Source organism: Episyrphus balteatus, chromosome 1 (genome assembly GCF_945859705.1).
Source record: "Episyrphus balteatus chromosome 1, idEpiBalt1.1, whole genome shotgun sequence".
Lineage (NCBI taxonomy): Eukaryota > Metazoa > Arthropoda > Insecta > Diptera > Syrphidae > Episyrphus > Episyrphus balteatus.
This window is the reverse complement of record NC_079134.1, coordinates 102,507,663-102,526,816: the sequence shown is the minus strand read 5'-3', so window position 1 is coordinate 102,526,816 and position 19,154 is coordinate 102,507,663. Positions and strand designations below refer to the sequence as shown.

General features: G+C 29.2%; 2 protein-coding genes and 1 long non-coding RNA gene across 3 annotated transcripts in view; 1 reads left to right on the top strand and 2 right to left on the bottom strand.

Moving 5' to 3' along the window:
* LOC129907849 (MOXD1 homolog 1) overlaps positions 1-19,154 on the top strand; it is a 103,733-nt gene that overhangs the window by 71,044 nt on the left and 13,535 nt on the right. The window lies entirely within an intron of this gene.
* Positions 2,851-3,849, bottom strand: LOC129907860 (DNA replication inhibitor plutonium). The gene is made up of 4 exons (XM_055984280.1): positions 3,663-3,849; positions 3,409-3,600; positions 3,142-3,336; positions 2,851-3,085 (listed from the first exon to the last, which is right to left on the bottom strand). The coding sequence occupies exons 1-4, from the start codon at positions 3,679-3,681 to the stop codon at positions 2,997-2,999; spliced, it is 495 nt and encodes a 164-aa protein (XP_055840255.1). The 5' UTR covers positions 3,682-3,849; the 3' UTR covers positions 2,851-2,996.
* LOC129907865 (uncharacterized) lies at positions 12,490-13,435 on the bottom strand. Its single transcript, XR_008771188.1, has 3 exons — positions 13,226-13,435; positions 13,061-13,140; positions 12,490-12,979 (listed from the first exon to the last, which is right to left on the bottom strand). It is a non-coding gene; the product is annotated as an uncharacterized LOC129907865 (long non-coding RNA).

The window sequence follows — 19,154 nt, the reverse complement described above, 5'->3', positions numbered from 1 at the left end:
AAAAGTTATTTTTTCTTTTGTTTTTTTTTTCATGAAATATTAGTGATTTTACAGAATCATTAATCATTATAATACTTTTAGTGCAACATATTGACTTGAATATAGTTTATTTTTATTCTTATGAAAAAATATTAGGCTATTAAATAGTTTAGTTTCATGGTAAGCTCTTCATGAAAAAAGAATGACAAGATGATAAAAGAAAACAAAAATAATTTTGTTCGCTTTCTTTTTGTAAAATAATATGATTGTCTTCAAATAAAAATTCTTTTTTTCTACAGAACGTACAGATACAAATTTATTTATAATCTTTAATTTGAATATCAAACTATAAGATTCTACATATGTTTATGTCTATTATTATCATATACATTTTTTTTAGAAAAAAATTGAAAAGAAAATTGAAGTTTTCAATTAACTCCTTTGTTTTATACAAAATAATAATTAATACGATTACAATCGTACATAAATCCCATACAATTTTTATGTATGTAAGTATGTATCATAAAGAAAACAATAAACAAATCAAACAGAAACATTTATTGTACAACAGGATTGCCTATGGCCATTTAAGCCTTTGACCTAAGAAATACACCTGTTAATTACAAACTTTTATATAATCTTTGAAAAATCCAAAATTTGTTCAATATTTCGAGGGAAAACTCGAAAATATTTAGGTAACTCACGTTACATTACCTTCGATTTATTGTGACAATAATAAAGAATAGATGTATTTTCAATAAAACTATTTTAAAGTATAATATTGTGCAACGATTTTTGTTTAAATGTTAATTAATTTTAGTTATCATAAAAGAATTTTCTCATCGACACTCTTAGATCCATCTTGTTTTCATGTGGAATTCTAGCTGGCAAGCTTATACTGTAAAAATGCTTTAAGATCAATTATACCTACTTCATAAATAAAATTTCTAGCTAGAAGCGTGTCTCAAAAGTCAACGTCAAAACGAAAACGATAGATAGAGTAGGTGGTAAAAGGAATCAGAAAAATAATTAAACAACAAAATGTAATACAAATGCACTACTATATTTTGGCAATTGACAGGTTACCTTAAAAGTGGGTGTGTTCAATTATTTTTTCAAAACGGTACAATATTGTTGAGAATATTCCATAAATAATGGAAACAAAAATGTTTTTCTTAAAAAAATCTTAAATTTTTTATGATTTAATTTTTTCATATTAATTTTTGTACCTATCTCAGAACTGAATTTGTACTTTTCGCATTAGAATAGTGTTGATTTTCTAAAAAATGAAAGAAGTTTGATGAGTACTCATCTCAAGGAAGGAAAGAAAAATCACACTTTGTGTCTCTCTTTTTAATGGAATTTTTTCGGTATATTGTGCAATATTATGTACATAGGTATAATAATATAAAATTTACAATTTTATTTTACATACAATATAGAAAATATTAAACTTACAAAATTAACTGTCAATAACATACCTACTTCTTTCGCCATTTCTTTGAAATAGTTTGTACTATTTCGATAAAACCGTATCTTAAAAATAATTTATTATATCACATGGTTTTTGTAGGATCTTTTTTGGTTTGTTACTGAAATGTCATATGATATACTGAAAAGCATATTCATGAAAAGTTCGAACGCCAAAACTTAAACCAATGTAGTATGGGTTTATATTATTAATGTTAACCATATCGCCCATATGTATCGGGGGCAAAATCAATTATACAGTTATAACAAAGATTCAAAAAAGTGCAACTTAAAAAAGCTAAAATGCGAAAAAGTACAAAAGTGAACATTTTCAAACTTATTTTGTGGTGAGCAAGCTTAGATTTTAGTTTCAAAAACAAATTTGTGTAACATTTTCTTTTCAAAAAGTGGCCAATTCAGCCAGCGTTTCCAGATTCCCCGATTTTACGTATTTGTCCCGATTTTTGAGCTATTTACGATTGCCCGATTTTATGTTTAAAAATTAGGATCTCTCCCGATTTTCAACTCAAAAAAGTATGTGCATGCATTTTATTTTAAAGTTGGCAGAACTTCACGCAGAACTTTTAAAAATTCTTTTCGTTTAATTGGTTGTCTTTTTTTAACAGTTGTTGGTTTAAATCTATCTGTTTCATTCACTATTTGGTTATAAAATGGAAAAATATTTAAAAAGAATACGTGAGTAACAAAAAGGGTCAATTCATTATCGACAGACGATATCGTTATGACGTCAGTCTTGCTTCAATTAAAAGCGATAATCAATTTTTATCAGACGATATTGTGTTGACGATAGAAAAATTTCTTTCTAAGCCCCTATAAAAATATTTTTTATAAATGCAACGAAAGCGTTGCGTTTTTCCCAAGATTTTTCTTCAAAAAGAAACGTTTTAAAATCGTTAGGCAATTCAAAATACGCGTTGTTTTATACAAATTTAATTAACTTTTATTCTACTAATGTAAACTCATTTTCAACTTGGAAAACGAACCTAGCCGGACCAAGAGGCAAACACCTTGTGACCTAGGCTAACATTTATAAATATTTCTACACATATGTACATACACGGTATTTTTAGGTACTGTCTAAAACAGAAATATATCTACTTTTTTCAACATTTTTAAACCCAATTCCTCTTTGGCTGTTCTGGATTTATTTTTGAAGATTTTCAAACTGTGATGTGACAAAAAATTTTAATGAGACCGTAGTGATGGAGTTACGTGAAGCAAAAACGGACAACCACGTTAACGATTATCGTTTTGTCGATTTTTTCGATTCAAAAATTACGGATGTGGTAATCTCCTGATTTCAAAATATATTTTATGGCAACACTAAATTCAGCATAAGTCATTACAAAAAACTATTCCGATTCCCTTAAATAAAAGAAGTTTATAAATATGACAATTTATTGATAAAATATACTTTACAACACACGAAATTATCCTACTACTAGTTTACCATTATTTAAGACAACAATTAACTTTACATATAATTCTCTTGAGCCTTAAGGTAAAAAAAAACATAAATCATTCTTTTATTTGAACACATTTTCGAAAATATTACAATATCCATTTTGACCCATATTTTCCTCTTGCATATTATGTAAATCGCCTACAGTTAATCCTGAAAATTAAATTTTGTATGATTTATTTCAACTTAATTGACATAGTCTTTCTTACCATGAACACTGCGGAAGCTCATCGGGTGCATGTTTTCGAAAAACGCCATCAAATTTTTGTGGCCTTTTAGAACTGCCACACAAATTGGCGGAATCATCGATGATAAGGTAAAATCAGTGTAGCTCCGGTACTTTAATAATTCGCAAACCACGCCGAGGGAGCCAGCATATGCTGCTAAGGTCAATGCGTTTTGTCCTTATGTAAGCAATGGTTAAAGAGAATGAATATGAATTTATTTTCAAAGTGAGATTCGTGCGTTATTCTTACCAAAATAGTTGATGGCATGTAAATTCACATTGAATGATAAGAGTACCTGCACAGCTTCAAGGTTACCCAAATAGCAAGCTTTAAGTAGAGCTGTATTGCCATAGAAATCGACTGCTTCAAGTTGCTGTGGAGTGCATGTGGCACATGCTTCTAGAAGCCTGTCGGTGTCATTGGATTTGAGGTTAAAATCAGCTAGAAAGTAGAAAGCAATCATAATCAATAGGCTTAATTTCTAAATAATTATTTTTATTTACCAAAACGGTTCACATTCATTTTTATCAATATAATTTCATTCGTCTTATATCAATCTATAGTCTCAGTGGTTTTAATGAAAAAAATAAAATTCAAACTCTATAGAAAAAATTTATCACTGAAAAAGTGCTTGAGTCTTGTGGACCTGTTCGCACTTCTATATTATGTTTGTATGACTAAATATAATAAAGCGATGATTGAGCATGAGCTTTGGAATCAATATAAACAATGCAGTTACACGGTTAAAAATTCTGGAGTATTTTTTAATACTTTTTGGGTTACATATAGGACTACACCAGAAATGTATTAAAATTAAATACATGACAAATATTAAAATTTTTTAGTTAATACAAAATGTATTTACATTTAATATAGTTGTATTAAAAATTAATACAGTTTATATTAGCACTTATTACTAAATGTATTAAATTACAAGTATTGCCTATTAATCTTTTTTTATTAATTTTTAGTAAGAATTTTATTAAAAGATAATACAAAAATATTTCAATTCAATACCAAATGTATTAAAAGTTAATAAAATGTATTCTTTTTTCCAAAATTCATCACTGAAAATAAATATTTATCATAATAATATTGGTGATATTATTGTCTCTATTTTATCTGTTTTACAAACTGTGGCATGTAAAATCTTATTTCCGATCAAACTTCATCTGCAATTTTGCATTTTGCTTCGAAAAAACACAAAGCGACTTGAAATTAGTACAAATTTACATTTTTTGATTTAATTTTTTTTAAGGTACCTCAAACAATGCATTTTTTTTCTTTTTTAAAATGGCTGCTGCTGTCGTTTGATAAAAATTTAATATTCATGTATTACAATTTAATACTTTTTATATTAGTTTTTTATTATATTTTAATACAATTATATTAAAATGTTATACATTTTATTATATTAAATAATACAATTATATTAAAATGTTATACATTTTATTATATTAAAATGTAATACAATATTATTAAAATGCTATTCAAAAATATTATAATCTAATACAGCGGTATTAAAACTCAATACAGGATCAGAAATTAATACTGGCGCGCGGGAGAGTAGGATAGAGTATAGGTACCATAATAAGTTAAAATTCAAAGCAAGAAGCTTAAAGCAATCAGCAACAGAGCTAAAAAATGACCTGTAGATATTTTAAGCAAAAAAGTTAGTTCCATTTGTTAAATATTTCGAGATCTCAAAGAACATAAGAATCGATATTCCTATATTTAAGGGAAAATTAACAGGGCTCCCAAAAATACACAAGAAAGATACACAACTCATCAATTATACAACAGCCCCATCCTACAAGATAGCTAAAAACTACAACAAATAATAAATAACATAGATCTCAAAAACGACCATAGTATCAAAAACACTACACAACTAATAGAAAAAATAAAAAGCATAAACATAACTCAAAACCTCAAATTAATTTCGTTCGACATAACTAATATGTATACTAACATACCGATCAACGAAACAATCAAAATACTAAAAGACAACATCGCACATACCTACTGCAAAAATTACAACACAACGAACTAATGCATTAATAAACATATTAGAAATTATATTAAAACAGAACTATTTTACATTCAACAACCAATTGACAACTGGACCAAGTACCCTGGCGGAAAGAAGTTTAAACTACTTATATACCTACGGTTAAAAATTCTGGAGTATTTTTCAATATTTTTTGGGTTACATATAGGTGTACACCAGAAATGTGTTAAAATTTAATACATTTTAATTTTAATTTAGCTTAATACAAGCGAACTTAAACTGATTCTTAAAAACTATATTTACAAAGTATTATTCTTAAATCTAACAAAATTATACTTATATATAACAAAAGAAAAAGAAAAAAATTTAATTATTTTCAGGTAGTTATAATGAACATAGTTACAAAATATATAAAAAAAAGAAAATAAAATAAAAAATAAATTGTATAAAAGAGTAAAAACTTTAAGCGAATACAATATTTATTCAATTAATTAACACTAAAATAAATAAAGGGTTGTGAACGGGAAAAGAAAAGGATTGGAAAATTAAGCATATATTGTTAAAAGATTATTTTTTAGCTTGGATTTCGAAAAGTTTAGATCAAAGATATTTGAATTATACTTTTCGTAGCATTCTTGTTATGGGTTCATTTTGTCCATATTCAGTTCGATGGTAGGGTATGCTAAAGAAAGGGACTGATCTCAATCGACGTGGATTAGTATTTAATGAGACCTGTTGAAGCAGATAAGGGCTATCGATACTACCAGTTAGCAACTGATGTATGAATAGAATATCCGCATTGTTTCGGCGAGTAAATAAAGGTTGCATATTTAGAAGTTTTAGATCTTCATAGGGGGGAAGGTATAAAGGATCATCCCACTCTAGACCACGTAAGGCATAGCGAATAAATCTTCGTTGAACTGCTTCGATGCGTTGGATGTGCACTTGTTAATACGGGGACCAAACCTGGGATGAATATTCAAGTAGTGGTCTGACAAATGTTGTATAGAGAGATTTGGTGACATAGGGATCGCAAAACTCCTTAGACCACCGTTTTACAAATCCTAAAGTAGAATTAGCTTTATTAACTATACTATCAATATGAGAGTGAAAATTCAAATGAGGGTCACATAACAATCCTAAATCACAAGTGGAGTTAACAACAGGAATAGGCTCGCAATTAATAGTATAAGATCTTTTTGGCAAAGGTGGGCGTTTACGAGAAAATGTCATGACTTGGCACTTATTAATATTTAGCTCGAGAAAGTTGTTTTGGCACCAAATATAAAATAAATCTAGGTCACTTTGTAGCAGTAAAGCATCTTGAGCACAAGAAATATGTTTGTTTATTTTCATATCGTCTGCATAGATAAGCAACTCAGAATTGTTAATAATTTTGTCAACATCATTTGTAGTGAGTACAAAAATAAGTGGTCCAAGGTGGCTACCTTGTGGGACTCCAGAAGATGCATTTATTACGGTAGACATGCTAGATCTAAAAATAACCCTATATTGTCGGTTGGATAGGTACGATTGAACACAAGATATAAATACTGGGGGAAAACCAAGTTTTTTAAGTTTAAAAAGAATAATTTTGTGCGATATTTTATCAAAGGCCTTACTAAAGTCTGTGGAAACTGAATCGACCTCTTTACCTTCTTCTAGAGCGCATAGTGCAAAAGACACAAATTCAGTAAGGTTTGTGGTGGTAGACCTCCCCTTAAGAAATCCATGTTGTTTGGGAGAAAAAATTTGTTTACAATGAAAAAACTTTGTATCGTAAACAATACATTCAAAGAGTTTAGGTAGAGATGAAAGTTTTGCAATAGGTCGATAATTTTTTATGTCGTTCTTTGGTCCTTTTTTATGAACTGGTATAATAAAACAATCTTTCCAAATACTAGGGAAGATTCCAGTTGTTAGAGACATTTGAAAAATCGTTGTTATAGGCTGGGAAAGGTTTTCTATACATTTTTTTAAAACAACAGGGGGAAGCCCATCAGGACCAGTGGAATAGTCATCCTTGAGTAGATTCACCTTATTTATTACTGATGATACATCAATAGCAACTGAACTCAAGGAAGTTTGAACAGATCCATTCATGTACTGGAAAAAGTTAGTATGAATCTCAGCATTGTTGAGAGAAAAAGACTGACTAAAAAAATCTGCAAAAAGATTAGAAATAGTTTGGGGATCTGCAGACGAACAGTTATTTAATTTTATCACTGAAGGGTAGCCATCACATTTTCTTTTGCTATTGATAAACTGAAAAAAAAGTTTTGGGTTAGTGATTATGTCGGATTGCATTTGACAAATGTAATTGGAATATAGGGAGGTACATTACAAATCAGATACTTTTGCCATTGTTTGTTGCATTTGTTGCGAAGCGAACGTAGTTCTCTGGTATACCAGGGGGGCGATGACGAAAGGTTTTTTTGTGAATGCATAGGAATTGATTGAGAAAAACAGTTATAAATAATTGCATAAAAAGTAGCTATTATTATATCAATATGAGAGTTATGGTCTGATAAAAAATCGAAATTAGTCATACGAAGAAGCTCATTAAGCTTGGTGAAATTAGTCCTACGGAAGTTGAATTTATTCTGTGTTAGAAATTCAGGATTGGCATTTGGACTTACATAGGCGAAAACAATCGAGAGAGATGGGTGATAAGAGTCGAGCTTTGAAAGAAGGTGTCTACTTTCCGTTACTACTGTATTATCGACATCAGACGTAAACATGAGGTCAAGTTGTCTTCCAAGATTGTTTTTTACATCGCTTATCTGAACAAGACCTGAAGCTAAAAGGCGGTCAAAGAATTTCTTTTTCAGAAATAGCATTCTCAGTTAAAAAATAAAGTCCATCCTCGGAATATGACCAAATTAAAAGAGGAAGACTGAAGTCCCCAACAATTAATATGTCATCATTAGGATTAGATAAATCGACAATATATTCAACGGCATTCACACAAGTCTCGTAAGCGCTAGTAGGTTGAGTTGGAGGAATGTAACAGCAAAAAATATACACATTACGGTTTGGAAAGCTAATTTTTGCACATAATATTTCAATATTTGAGGTATTAGGAATTGAAATCAAAGTTGAGTCAAGGTCAGAATGGATAGCCAGTAAAACACTACGACCTTTATTGGAGATTGTACCAGAGGTTTCAGCAACTGAGATATCCTTACGAAAAACAGTAAATTCAGAAGTGAAAAGTTCACTACTTAAAATATATGGAGAAAGGTTAGTTTCAGTCAGAGCAAATAAATTATATGGAAGTTTCTGGGAGTTGAGATAGATATCGCTTGTTTTTGTACGTAGTTCTCTTACATTCTGATAATAAATGGATATATATTGGACGTTGTTTTGTTTCATATCGGGCTGCAGATCGTTATTGACGAAAAAACTGTTTATTGATAACTTGGGATCTTAATTTAGAATTAAGATATAAAGAATATGAAGAGAGATCGTCAGCAACTTGAAGAGGAGAAATTTCAAAACTTTCGTGATATCTAATAAATATTTTTTTAAGTACAAACAGATTAATAGGAAGGCCTTTCTTTCGTAGCAAGAGTTCTATGTTTGTTTTAGTTTTGCCATCAATACAAGTTAGAGCAGATTTGTCGTGTAAAAATGCGAGATAACGTCTGACATTGTCATACGTCTTAGGATCACGCAGTCGTGATACTGCATAGCGATTATTATCAGAATATTCTGAATACTTTTCATTAAGTGTGATTGAATAGGGTTTGGATCTATAAATGATGAGTTTGAAGCAGATTTGGTAGGGATTGAGGAAAACGTTTGGTATTGGGATGAGGAGTGTAAGTTAGAGAAATTAGTATCATTGTGAGGTGGAAAGCTCGCAGGTTTAAAATGATTTATAAATTTAGTAGGATGGGGTGATTCTAAATTATGATCAGATAAAAACTTATTGTTAGAAGTAAAATTAAAATTACAATTATTACTTAACTTAAAACTAAAGTTATTAATTATGGATCTTCTCTCGAGCTTCAACGAGCAATTTTCACTATTTTTTAAAGTTAGAGGAGAAAATGAGAAAAGCCATTCATATGTTTTGGATATAGATATTTTAAACATTCCGAGACCAACTGGGCTACATTTTGAAGGGTTAAAATTATAATTATTCATAAAAAAGTTAAAAATCCAGGATACATCAGCGGAGCGGGGAGCACCATTGATAACGAAGTTATCAATTATAATTGCAGTAGGTTGGTTGTTGGAGCAATCAGTTGAAGAGGGCGACGTAGATATTGTTGGTGAAACATTATTAGAAGGCAAATCGGCATTCGTATCGACGCTAAATGAGTTCATGTTCAGTTCAATTGGAGCTGGCAGGGAAAGAATATTTTCTGAAGAGCTTTCATTAAAAACTTCTATAGCTGACTCATGGTCTTGTAGTTCAAAGTATAGGGATCTATCATTGTGTATAATGACATCAGGTTCAGTGTTATTATTTTTAGAAAGTGCCTTTTTCACTTCTTCAGATATGTCGGTAATGGCAGTACGAGTAGCAACAGATTCTTTTACTAGAATGTCAGCCAGCACTAGTGAATCTTTTATAATAGTAGATTTTTGAATGCAATTTGGTTGTGTTTTAAGTTGATCAGGAAAAACTTTTAGTATATCAACGCATTCTGATGATTTAATTGACGATTGACAAAATGATTCGATTTTCGTAAGATGGGTTTTTATATTTAGCTGAGATTTTTCAATAGTTTTTGTATTGGAATCACTTAGTTCGTCCAAAAGTTCAGTATTTTTCGTAAAGCTTAGACGAATTTCTTTTTTGAGATCGGATACAGATTCATAAACTTCTTTTATTTGATCATTGTTGACTTTTATGGCCGATAAAATGTGGGAAAGCGTGAAGGTTCTACATTCGTCACAGTAAAAACAGAAATATTCTGATAACTCGGCTACGTGAGCTTTTGCGGTCCTACTAATACCTGTACATATCGGATGGAACATTTTACCACAAATCCCATTACAAACTACCCAATCATTTGTTTTTGTACATGTGGTAAAATTAATGTTTCCACAAGCTGATGTTTTACTCATGATTATAGATTTGCTAAAAATGTTCGCTCGCAGTGTACTCCGAATTTAGTAATGTACTTAGTAGGTACACAAACCATAAATCAATGTATTAATAATATCTCTAGGGTTTCTAGATCACGACAGGTGGCGCTAGGATATGACAAATATTAAAATTTTTTAGTTAAGAGTGGGTGTCCCCGAATGACGAACTCAGACTTCATGTAAATGAGTTTGTGTGTATTAGTGACCTTTCTTCGCCATACATACATACAGGAAATAGCAAAAAAAGGGTTGCAAGCCTTGCAAGTGTATATTGCGGTTTTGCTTTGCGCAACCAAATTCACTTGTGTTTTCGTTTTCCGTTGGTTTTACTCTATGTGCAAGAGTCATGGTAGGTACCTATATTATATTGCAGTCTAAAAAAAATCGTAGAAGCTTGAAACAAAATGAATATTAAAGCCAAATAAATAGCCTTTCTAAAAATAATAATCATTTTATCAGAAAAAATTTATCCACTTTCTTAGGAGAAAAGTAAAAACAAAAAAAGACTTGTGTCACTCGAGGACTGCCGCGGTAAAGCTATTGCATTGCATTTTTTATCGACTTATGCAATTATAATTATTTATTTAGGTACCTACACTACACAAAACCAATGATTATGTTTTTTTTATCTACCTATCAATTCATATACAACAACAAGGTCACATTTGAAAACATGCATACACACAATCTCATGTCATAACTCATAAACTTCTCCAGACAAAAAAAAAAATAAGAAAACACAAGAATACTTTTTCTCTTCTGATTTATGTCGTTTTCTATTGACGAATCTCAGAATGAGATTTGTGATTTTGACAGCTGAAAGGGGGGGGTGAAGAGGGGAAATAGTGGACAAATCTCAGATTTCATGATCTATTTGCGTCCTGAGATTCTAAAAAATGACAAAAAAATGAATCTGAGATTCAAGAATCTGATTCTGGATTTTTATCAAGATTCACGCATACAAACACACGCACTTTCACACACACTCCTCTGTTTGACATTTGTCTGAACATTTGTTGTTGTTTTATTTTTTTTATACGCACAGATTTCACATACAATTACAAAACTAGATTTCATATTCTATTTGCAGTGGAAAATCTGAGAATTTTACACAAAAATCTCAAAAGTCAATAGAAAACGACATTAATATCGCAAGCGCAATGCAACGCTGAACTCGTTCACAAATCACAAGAAGTTGAACAAGAAACAGAAGAATGGGAAGGGAAGAGAAGAGAAAAGAAAATACAGATAATATTTGTTGCTTCTGATTTATTCTGCAGACACAGCATTTATGGCGTCGTCTTCCTTACTCCTCTTTTTGTTGTCTAACACAATTTATATAACCCTCTCTGGCTGAACCAAAACCATTCATTCAAACACATCCATGCAAGCTTCGTACAATCGTATCATATGCATATACATACATACCATCATAAATGTACTAATTTTTCGTTACGTTTTTTCTTGGTTAGCTCCCCATGCCAGGCCTGCGTTAAAATCTATGCAATAGCTTAAAAAATTGGAAAATTTTGGTTTTTGAACAGTTTCAACAATTTAGCTATTTTACCGTTAGAAAGAAAATATTTAAACATTTAATCCTAAAACTAGAAGAATAGAGCTTTCACATGCTTTTTATTTTGTCATGATGCGATAATTTTTTACTGAGATACAGCCTATCGAAAATCACTAAAAAAATCACGATTTTTTTTTTTGTTCCCTTAATTTTTTTGGCTAGTGTATTAGTTTTTAATAAATTTGTATTACATTTTAATACAATTATATTAAAATGTAATACAAAAATATTAAAATCTAATACAGTGGTATTAAAATTCAATACAAGATTAGAATTTAACCCACGGAGGTTATTTTCTAATAATTTTTGTATTACAAAAAATAAACTTAGTACTTAAATATTGAAATTTAATACAAAAAAGATAAAAAATAATTTTAATATTTTGGAAGTATTAAAATGTAATATTTTTTGTATTGAAAATTGCTTTAATACAAGAGCTGTATTAAAAAATACTCCAGAATTTTTAACCGTGTACACATCAAGTATCAGAAATTGTGGAAAACTATGGAAATTAATAAGTTCTTTAATGAAATTATTTATAAAAAGTAAAAACAACAGTTTTAATAATAGTAAAACATTTTTTCATAAAAAAAAGGTCAAACTATAAATTAAAAGCATAATTCTTATTAAAATCGAAGCTCGTCTTGCAATAAGTTTAGTTTAAGTGTAAAGCCTTAACTACATTGGCTCAAAAAGTGAAAAAGTACAAAAGTGAAAATTTTCAAACACAATTTTGAACAGTTTTTCGGAGTGGGAAATTAAAACAAATGATGCAGGAAGCTTATTTTTTGGCCTTAAAATTAGTATACTCTTTATCACAACAAAATTGCTCTAGCCAGAAAAAAAAAATATTTTCACTTTTGTACTTTTTCAAAAAGTGTTGTATGTAGTTAAGCCTAAATCTGTTAATTTTTCTTTGCGTTTTGTTCTTCAAATTTGTCATATGAACGAAAAATTGGCGGGTTGTCAACATTATAAAGTTAATGGAGCTTAAATTTAATCATGTTTGTTATATTTCATACAAGAGTGATTGCTTATCATGGAAAATGCTGAAAATGTTGACGAACCTCAAGCCCTTTGCAGTACCTTCTGTGCTTTGACGACAACCAGTAGAAGATTATTCTGCACTTGATCTTGGAATAATTGAAAAAAGTATTTGGTTATTACGTTATTTTTATTGTGCAAAATAAAAATTTGTGGCAAATAATACTCACAGAATAGATCCATCAAATAGATCTCTTTTATTTCTCCTTTTCTCTGATTGTGACTAAGTTTTTGGGGAAAAACTTGAATGCTATGGAAAAAAAATGTAATAAAAGTTATTTGCATGTAATTTTTCTGAAATTAAATTCATTTATATTTTTAATTAATTATTTTACCTGAATGAAAAACACATGTATTCTTATGGCTTCTGATTTTGTATGTGTATATGTAGTTGCTTATTTTTCCCACCAGTGCACAGTGTGGCCAATCACGAATCTAGCTGGACAAAATTAATAACTCGCGTTAAATCTTTTTTTCTAAACAGTTTTAAACAAATGAATGCGAATAGATAAAATTCTATAAAAAAGAAAGATTTTTTAAAAAGATCTATAATTTCTGCAAAAAGTGGGTCAAAATAGTGATGAAGAAAATGCATTTTTAAAGTATTTGAATTTATGTTTCCGTAAATTATGATTGGATATACTTAATTATTTTAAAATACGCTTTAAAAATCTCAATAAATAAAAACTCTATTGCTATTCACGAAAAAAGAGAGGCAGAATAATTAGTTTTTATTAAGAAATAGAACTTTTACACACGTTTTTGACAGGTGACATACATGATTTATTTTCTCAATATCATGCTTTAAATTAAAATTTTAGCAATGATTTTAATTAAATATGCTTCACAATCATAAAAAATGGCATCACCTTTAAAAATATCTGCAGATAATTTAAAAAAGTACCTAACTCCTTTTTGTGCGATGCAAACTTGAAACATAAAGGCCTATTAAAAACAGCTGTGTTTATATTACCTTCGATATCTTTCAAGCTAATAATTCTCTAAATTTCTTCGTGACCCTATTTCTGGCCTTTTACACTTGCTTGCTTTTTGCATTGAACTTGTTTAAGATGTTCCGACAGAAAAGCATCATTCATCAATGATAATGCCTCATTAGTTGAAAATTCCAGTGGTTTAGTGGTTCCAGAGGATCAGAACTTAATCTTTTATACATTTTGATCCTTCACTCAAGGAACATTTCGATAAATCCTTTCCGATATTATTGGAATATGCTTTTTCAATTTTGCGGAGAGCGATTCTACTGATTTTAACTATTTTCTAATGGATAGGTGCACTTAGGAGACTTTTAACCTTCCGTTTGTTATATTTTTCCCGTTTTTTTAGTTTTTAAAAATTCTTTTCTACTTTTGTTTCACTATCAACTGTTTTTGTTTATTTAGTAATCACATAATATTGGTCAAGCAAAATGAAATTCATGTTTAAAGAGCGGTCCAATGTGTCTTCCACCTTGTTTGTCTTTTTTTCGCTTAACTTGAAGCACAAAACTTATACATATATATGTTTTTAATTTTTCTTTATTGTCAAAAATGTTCCAAAGATGATACCTGCTCATTAAAAGATCGAAAAAAAACTGTCTTTTCGATCTTATTTGGCAGTTTTGACACATTTTTTGAAAATTTGTTTTTTTTTTGAAAATCTTGACTTCATTTTGAAAAGTGAAAAAAGTTGTATGGCGGTCGAGAAAATGCGAGACATGTAAATAGCTAATCTTAATGACAACACTCCACAATACATTAATTAATTAATTTCAGACCGGAAACATGCGGAAAAATTAACTTTACCTCTATTTGAAAAACAAAGATTTTTTTTTGCACTTCCTAGCCTTCTTACAGAATTTATTTTTTTTAAATAGTTGCAATGGTAATTAATAAATAAAAATTATAATACTTTACCTCCAAATGTAGATTAACAATAAAAAAAAAACAATTACAACAATGAAACTACCACAGCGTTTTTAATCGTCAACCAAACTCAAGTGAAAAATAGAATACTTTGTATTATCTCCATCCAACTGTTGACAAGAACCAACTTTCAAGCTTAGCTTACGCTAATCCGAGATGAAAACAAAAAAACCAAACATGAATTACAGTTACCCATTGTATTGAGAAGCTCAACTCATGATTTAAAATCATGTGGCTAAACTTTTTTTTTCTATTTTGTCCAGTCAGATTGGCGAACTACCACACTGTGCAGTATCGCATTTTGACTTTTCCAGTTGTCAATTTGGGCTCAAAAGTTTTTTCTAAAATCGCCAGCTTAACTGAAGCCACCTGTGCGATAACATGAGACAATTGTCAACGATGTCTCCCCTCTGTTCCACGTAGTTATGTGTTTCTGTTGTTCTTTCTTTCTTTGTCTTTCTCTGTTGTATTAATGTCTTGTGCTGTATCAGCCAAATGGACTTAGTTTCCGAAGCTGCAGTGTGTCTAGTCTAGAATATTTATCTTCAGATTAGATTAAATATGTAAATGTAAATGTATACACAAACAGAAGGGCTAGCAATGGGTTCCCTCTAAGCGGTTTATTAGCTGAAATATATTAAAACCATTTTGAAAATAAATATATTTTATCTTCAATCAACCCACAAAAAATCAAAATTATAACCTATTCAAGATATCGCACACTCAGTGCAAAACAGCGATAAGCCAAAAAATGTCATTTTTGAGTTAATGATGAGTAAATTTTGCTTTTTAAATTATCTTCATTGTCGTTTACATGAACATAAAATTCGAAAGATTAGGACTGTTTTTATTCAATTCCTATTATATTAAAAGTTAAACTCTTTCATAATTTCCAGTGCAAAACAGAGCTAACACAAAATGCTCACGTTTTTTCTTCAGTAATTTCAATGCAAGACAGAGATTATCCAAAATAGTCTCATAAATCACACTGATTTTCTCATTTTGAAAAAAAAATCTATGCAAAACAGAGACATTCCAAAATAATCCACTTCAAACAATTCTTGGTTCCAATGCAAAACAAAAATATTTCATTTTTCTTAGTGCTAAAGAGCGATTAACCAAAATAGTTCTGGTTTTTTCTCTGATTGTTTCAATGCAAAAGAGCGACAGTTGAAAAAAGATTTTTCTTTACTTATTATTTATATTATTTAAACAAATTTAAAAAATAAATGTATTAAAAATACAAAATAAACATAATTGTAATAAAGCTTGACATTATGGAAATTGCTGTCGCTTGGAAAGTTATAGGAGAATGTTTACAGTCAGTATTTTCAAGAAGAGTTTTCTCGAAATGGAGTTTTTTGAGTTCTCGCTCTTTTGCACTGAGGGTGCGATATGTTGATGATACTTTTCTGATCTGTGATGGTGCACAAAGACAAATAGACATATTAACAAAATACATCAACAACATCAACAATAAAATAAAAGTCGCAACAGAAATAGAAAACAGCAACTCAATTAATTTTCTCGATATAAATATAACAAAATACAATAAAACATTAAAATATAAAATTTACAGAAAAGAAACCACAACTGACACAATAATCCACAATAATTCACACCACCCCCATTAACAAAAAATGGCAGCATTTAATGCTTTTATAAACAGAGCATTTAACATTCCAATGGACAAAACTGATTTTTATAACGAAATTAACATAATCAAATGCATTGCTTACAGTAATGGATACAAAACAACAACAATTAACAAACTAATAAATAAAAAGAAAAAGAAAATAAACAACAACAAAATTGCAAATAGGTACAACAACAATAGAATATTCAAAATACACATCAATAACATATATCAACATAATACCACAAATAATAACAAATCAATTTAAAAAAACTAAACATAAACATAAGTTTCAAAACAAACAACAATATACAAAACATATTGAAACCAAAAAATAAAAAAGAAACCAAACTCTACTCCAGCGTATATAAATTATGCAATGCAATGATTGCATGGGCAAACGGGTAGAACCTTTGAAGAAAGATTCAAAGAACACAAACCCAAACCAAACACCAGATCTACATATGCATTACATTTAATAGAACACAACCATAACTACACAGCCATTGAAACTAACTTACAAACATTACATGTATGCAGAAAAGGCAGAATTCTCGACGCGACAGAAGAATTTGAAATTTACAAAGCTTACAGACAAGAACAGGACAATATACTAAACGAAAAACTACCTAACAATTAAACCAAACGCATTATATGAAACAGCTATACAATTTGAGCATAAACAATAAAGATAAAAGAAGACAACATACATATTATCATAGAAAAGCTAAAAATTAAATAACATCAACTAAAACAATAAACAACAACAAAATAAAACCAAATGAAAAAGAAAACATCATCATTATTATAAACTGCGAACAAAGAATAATAAACTTTCACCAACAACAACAACAGAAGATCAAAAAAGCTTAGGTCAAATGATAGCAAACAACAACACTAACAACAAAAGTATTCGACCTGAGGATGGAGTAGCAGCTCCGAAACGCGTCGTCGTATAAAATAAAATTAAAAAGTTGTAAAATTAAAATTAAAACTTAAAATAAATATTTAAATGAAAATAATTGTGTAACGGCCATATTATTCACTCTAGATTTAGTTTGGATTAAAGTTAATTTTAAATCCAATCACTTAAATCTGAATTTCATAAATCCAAGGATTTAATTTTTTGTTCATATTATTCACTAAAAAAAATTATGTGATTATTCAATAAATTTTTTATAATTTGCATTTATCTTTATTTTTCCTTCACAAAATACTTGACAAAACAACTGAACACTGTGAAAATTAATTTTACATCTGGATTTATTAAGTTAAACAGACCTCCAGAGAGCAGTTAAAATTTGTTTAGATTTAACAAGATTGGATTTAAAAAATTAGATTTTAGATTGGATTTAAGTAGTGAATATTATGGATTTGGATTTATTTTTGACATTTGACATTCTTTACATCCAGATGTATTTTTTAAACTAGTGAATAATATGGCCGTTATTGTTTATTTTATTAAGAGCCGATTTTTCAATCCTCCAATGGTCTAATAAACAATCAGTTAAGTTCTACAGAATAACAAAAATAACAAATTTAAAAATTTTCAAAATTAAACGTCATTTTTATTCATAATTGTTTTTGTTTAATCAAAATTTCTTTCAAAACAGCTTTGACAATTGACACATTATTTTGTTGATATTATTCCTTAGAATAATTTTTATTTGTCTCTGAAAGAAGAATATAGTCTTATTCCTAGAAATAAGCTTTATTTGACTGTTGCAAAATTGATTTTTGTGCTACCTGAGGAATAAGTACTAACTGATTGTTTAACTTACTATTGAAAAATTGGCCCTAAAACAAATTAAAATATATTTAATACAACTTGGAGACAAAAACCAAAATCATGCATTTAGAATTAAGAATTTTAGGTATACTTAGAATCTTCAATGACGTTGTTTCAATAAGTTTTTAAATTAAATTGAAGTTTCAATTTTTGTTTGTAAATCTGAATAGGTATTGTTATTTTGAAAAAGTAATGATGCAGAAATATCATCTATAGGATCTATTTTAATATCCATATGCTGTTGAGTGTTGACCAGAAAATGAACGTTTTTAAAAAAATATTGTGTTGACTTAACACTTTAGAGCCATTTAATCTTCAAAACTAAACTCGATCCAAAGGACTTAAGTCAAGAAAAATCTTTGATAACATAGTTTAATTTATAAAGGAATGTTTGAAATATCAATGTGATTAATTAATTTAAATTAAATTGAAATTTTTTATTTAAAAATTAAAAATTTAAGGCAAATACAAAAGAGTTAAGTCAACTTACGCCCTTAGTACTAAAAATTTTAACATTTTTTGACTTAAACCCCTTGTACCGAATCATTTTTTATGGAAGGGGATACACTAGAGCTATGGCGATAAGACCAAACGAAAGAGAAAAAAAACTGACTGAAGTCCAATAAAAATCCGAAAATCGATTTTTTTGACTTAACCTCTTTGTACTCGGCAGCAAAGATTTATTTATATAAATTTGTTACCTTACAAATTCAACTTACGAAAAGAATTAAAATTTTGTATATTTAAAACAGAGTTTTAATGTGGAACTCAAAGTAGTTACCCAAATAGAGACTTTCCTCAAAATTTAATAAGCCGACTCAAACTGTATTATGTATGCTTTAAATATTTGTTTTTCTAATATTCGTCGTATTTCTTTAAATTTTGACTATTTGGTGCCGCTTGATCTAAGCTTACTA

What these genes read in the sequence shown, in the direction of transcription:
- LOC129907860 (XM_055984280.1), bottom strand. An exon ending in ACATGCCATCAACTATTTTG is followed by an intron (nt 3,337 to 3,408) that starts GTAAGAATAACG and finishes TGCTTACATAAG; the next exon opens with GACAAAACGCATTGACCTTA. An exon ending in GAGCTTCCGCAGTGTTCATG is followed by an intron (nt 3,086 to 3,141) that starts GTAAGAAAGACT and finishes TTTAATTTTCAG; the next exon opens with GATTAACTGTAGGCGATTTA.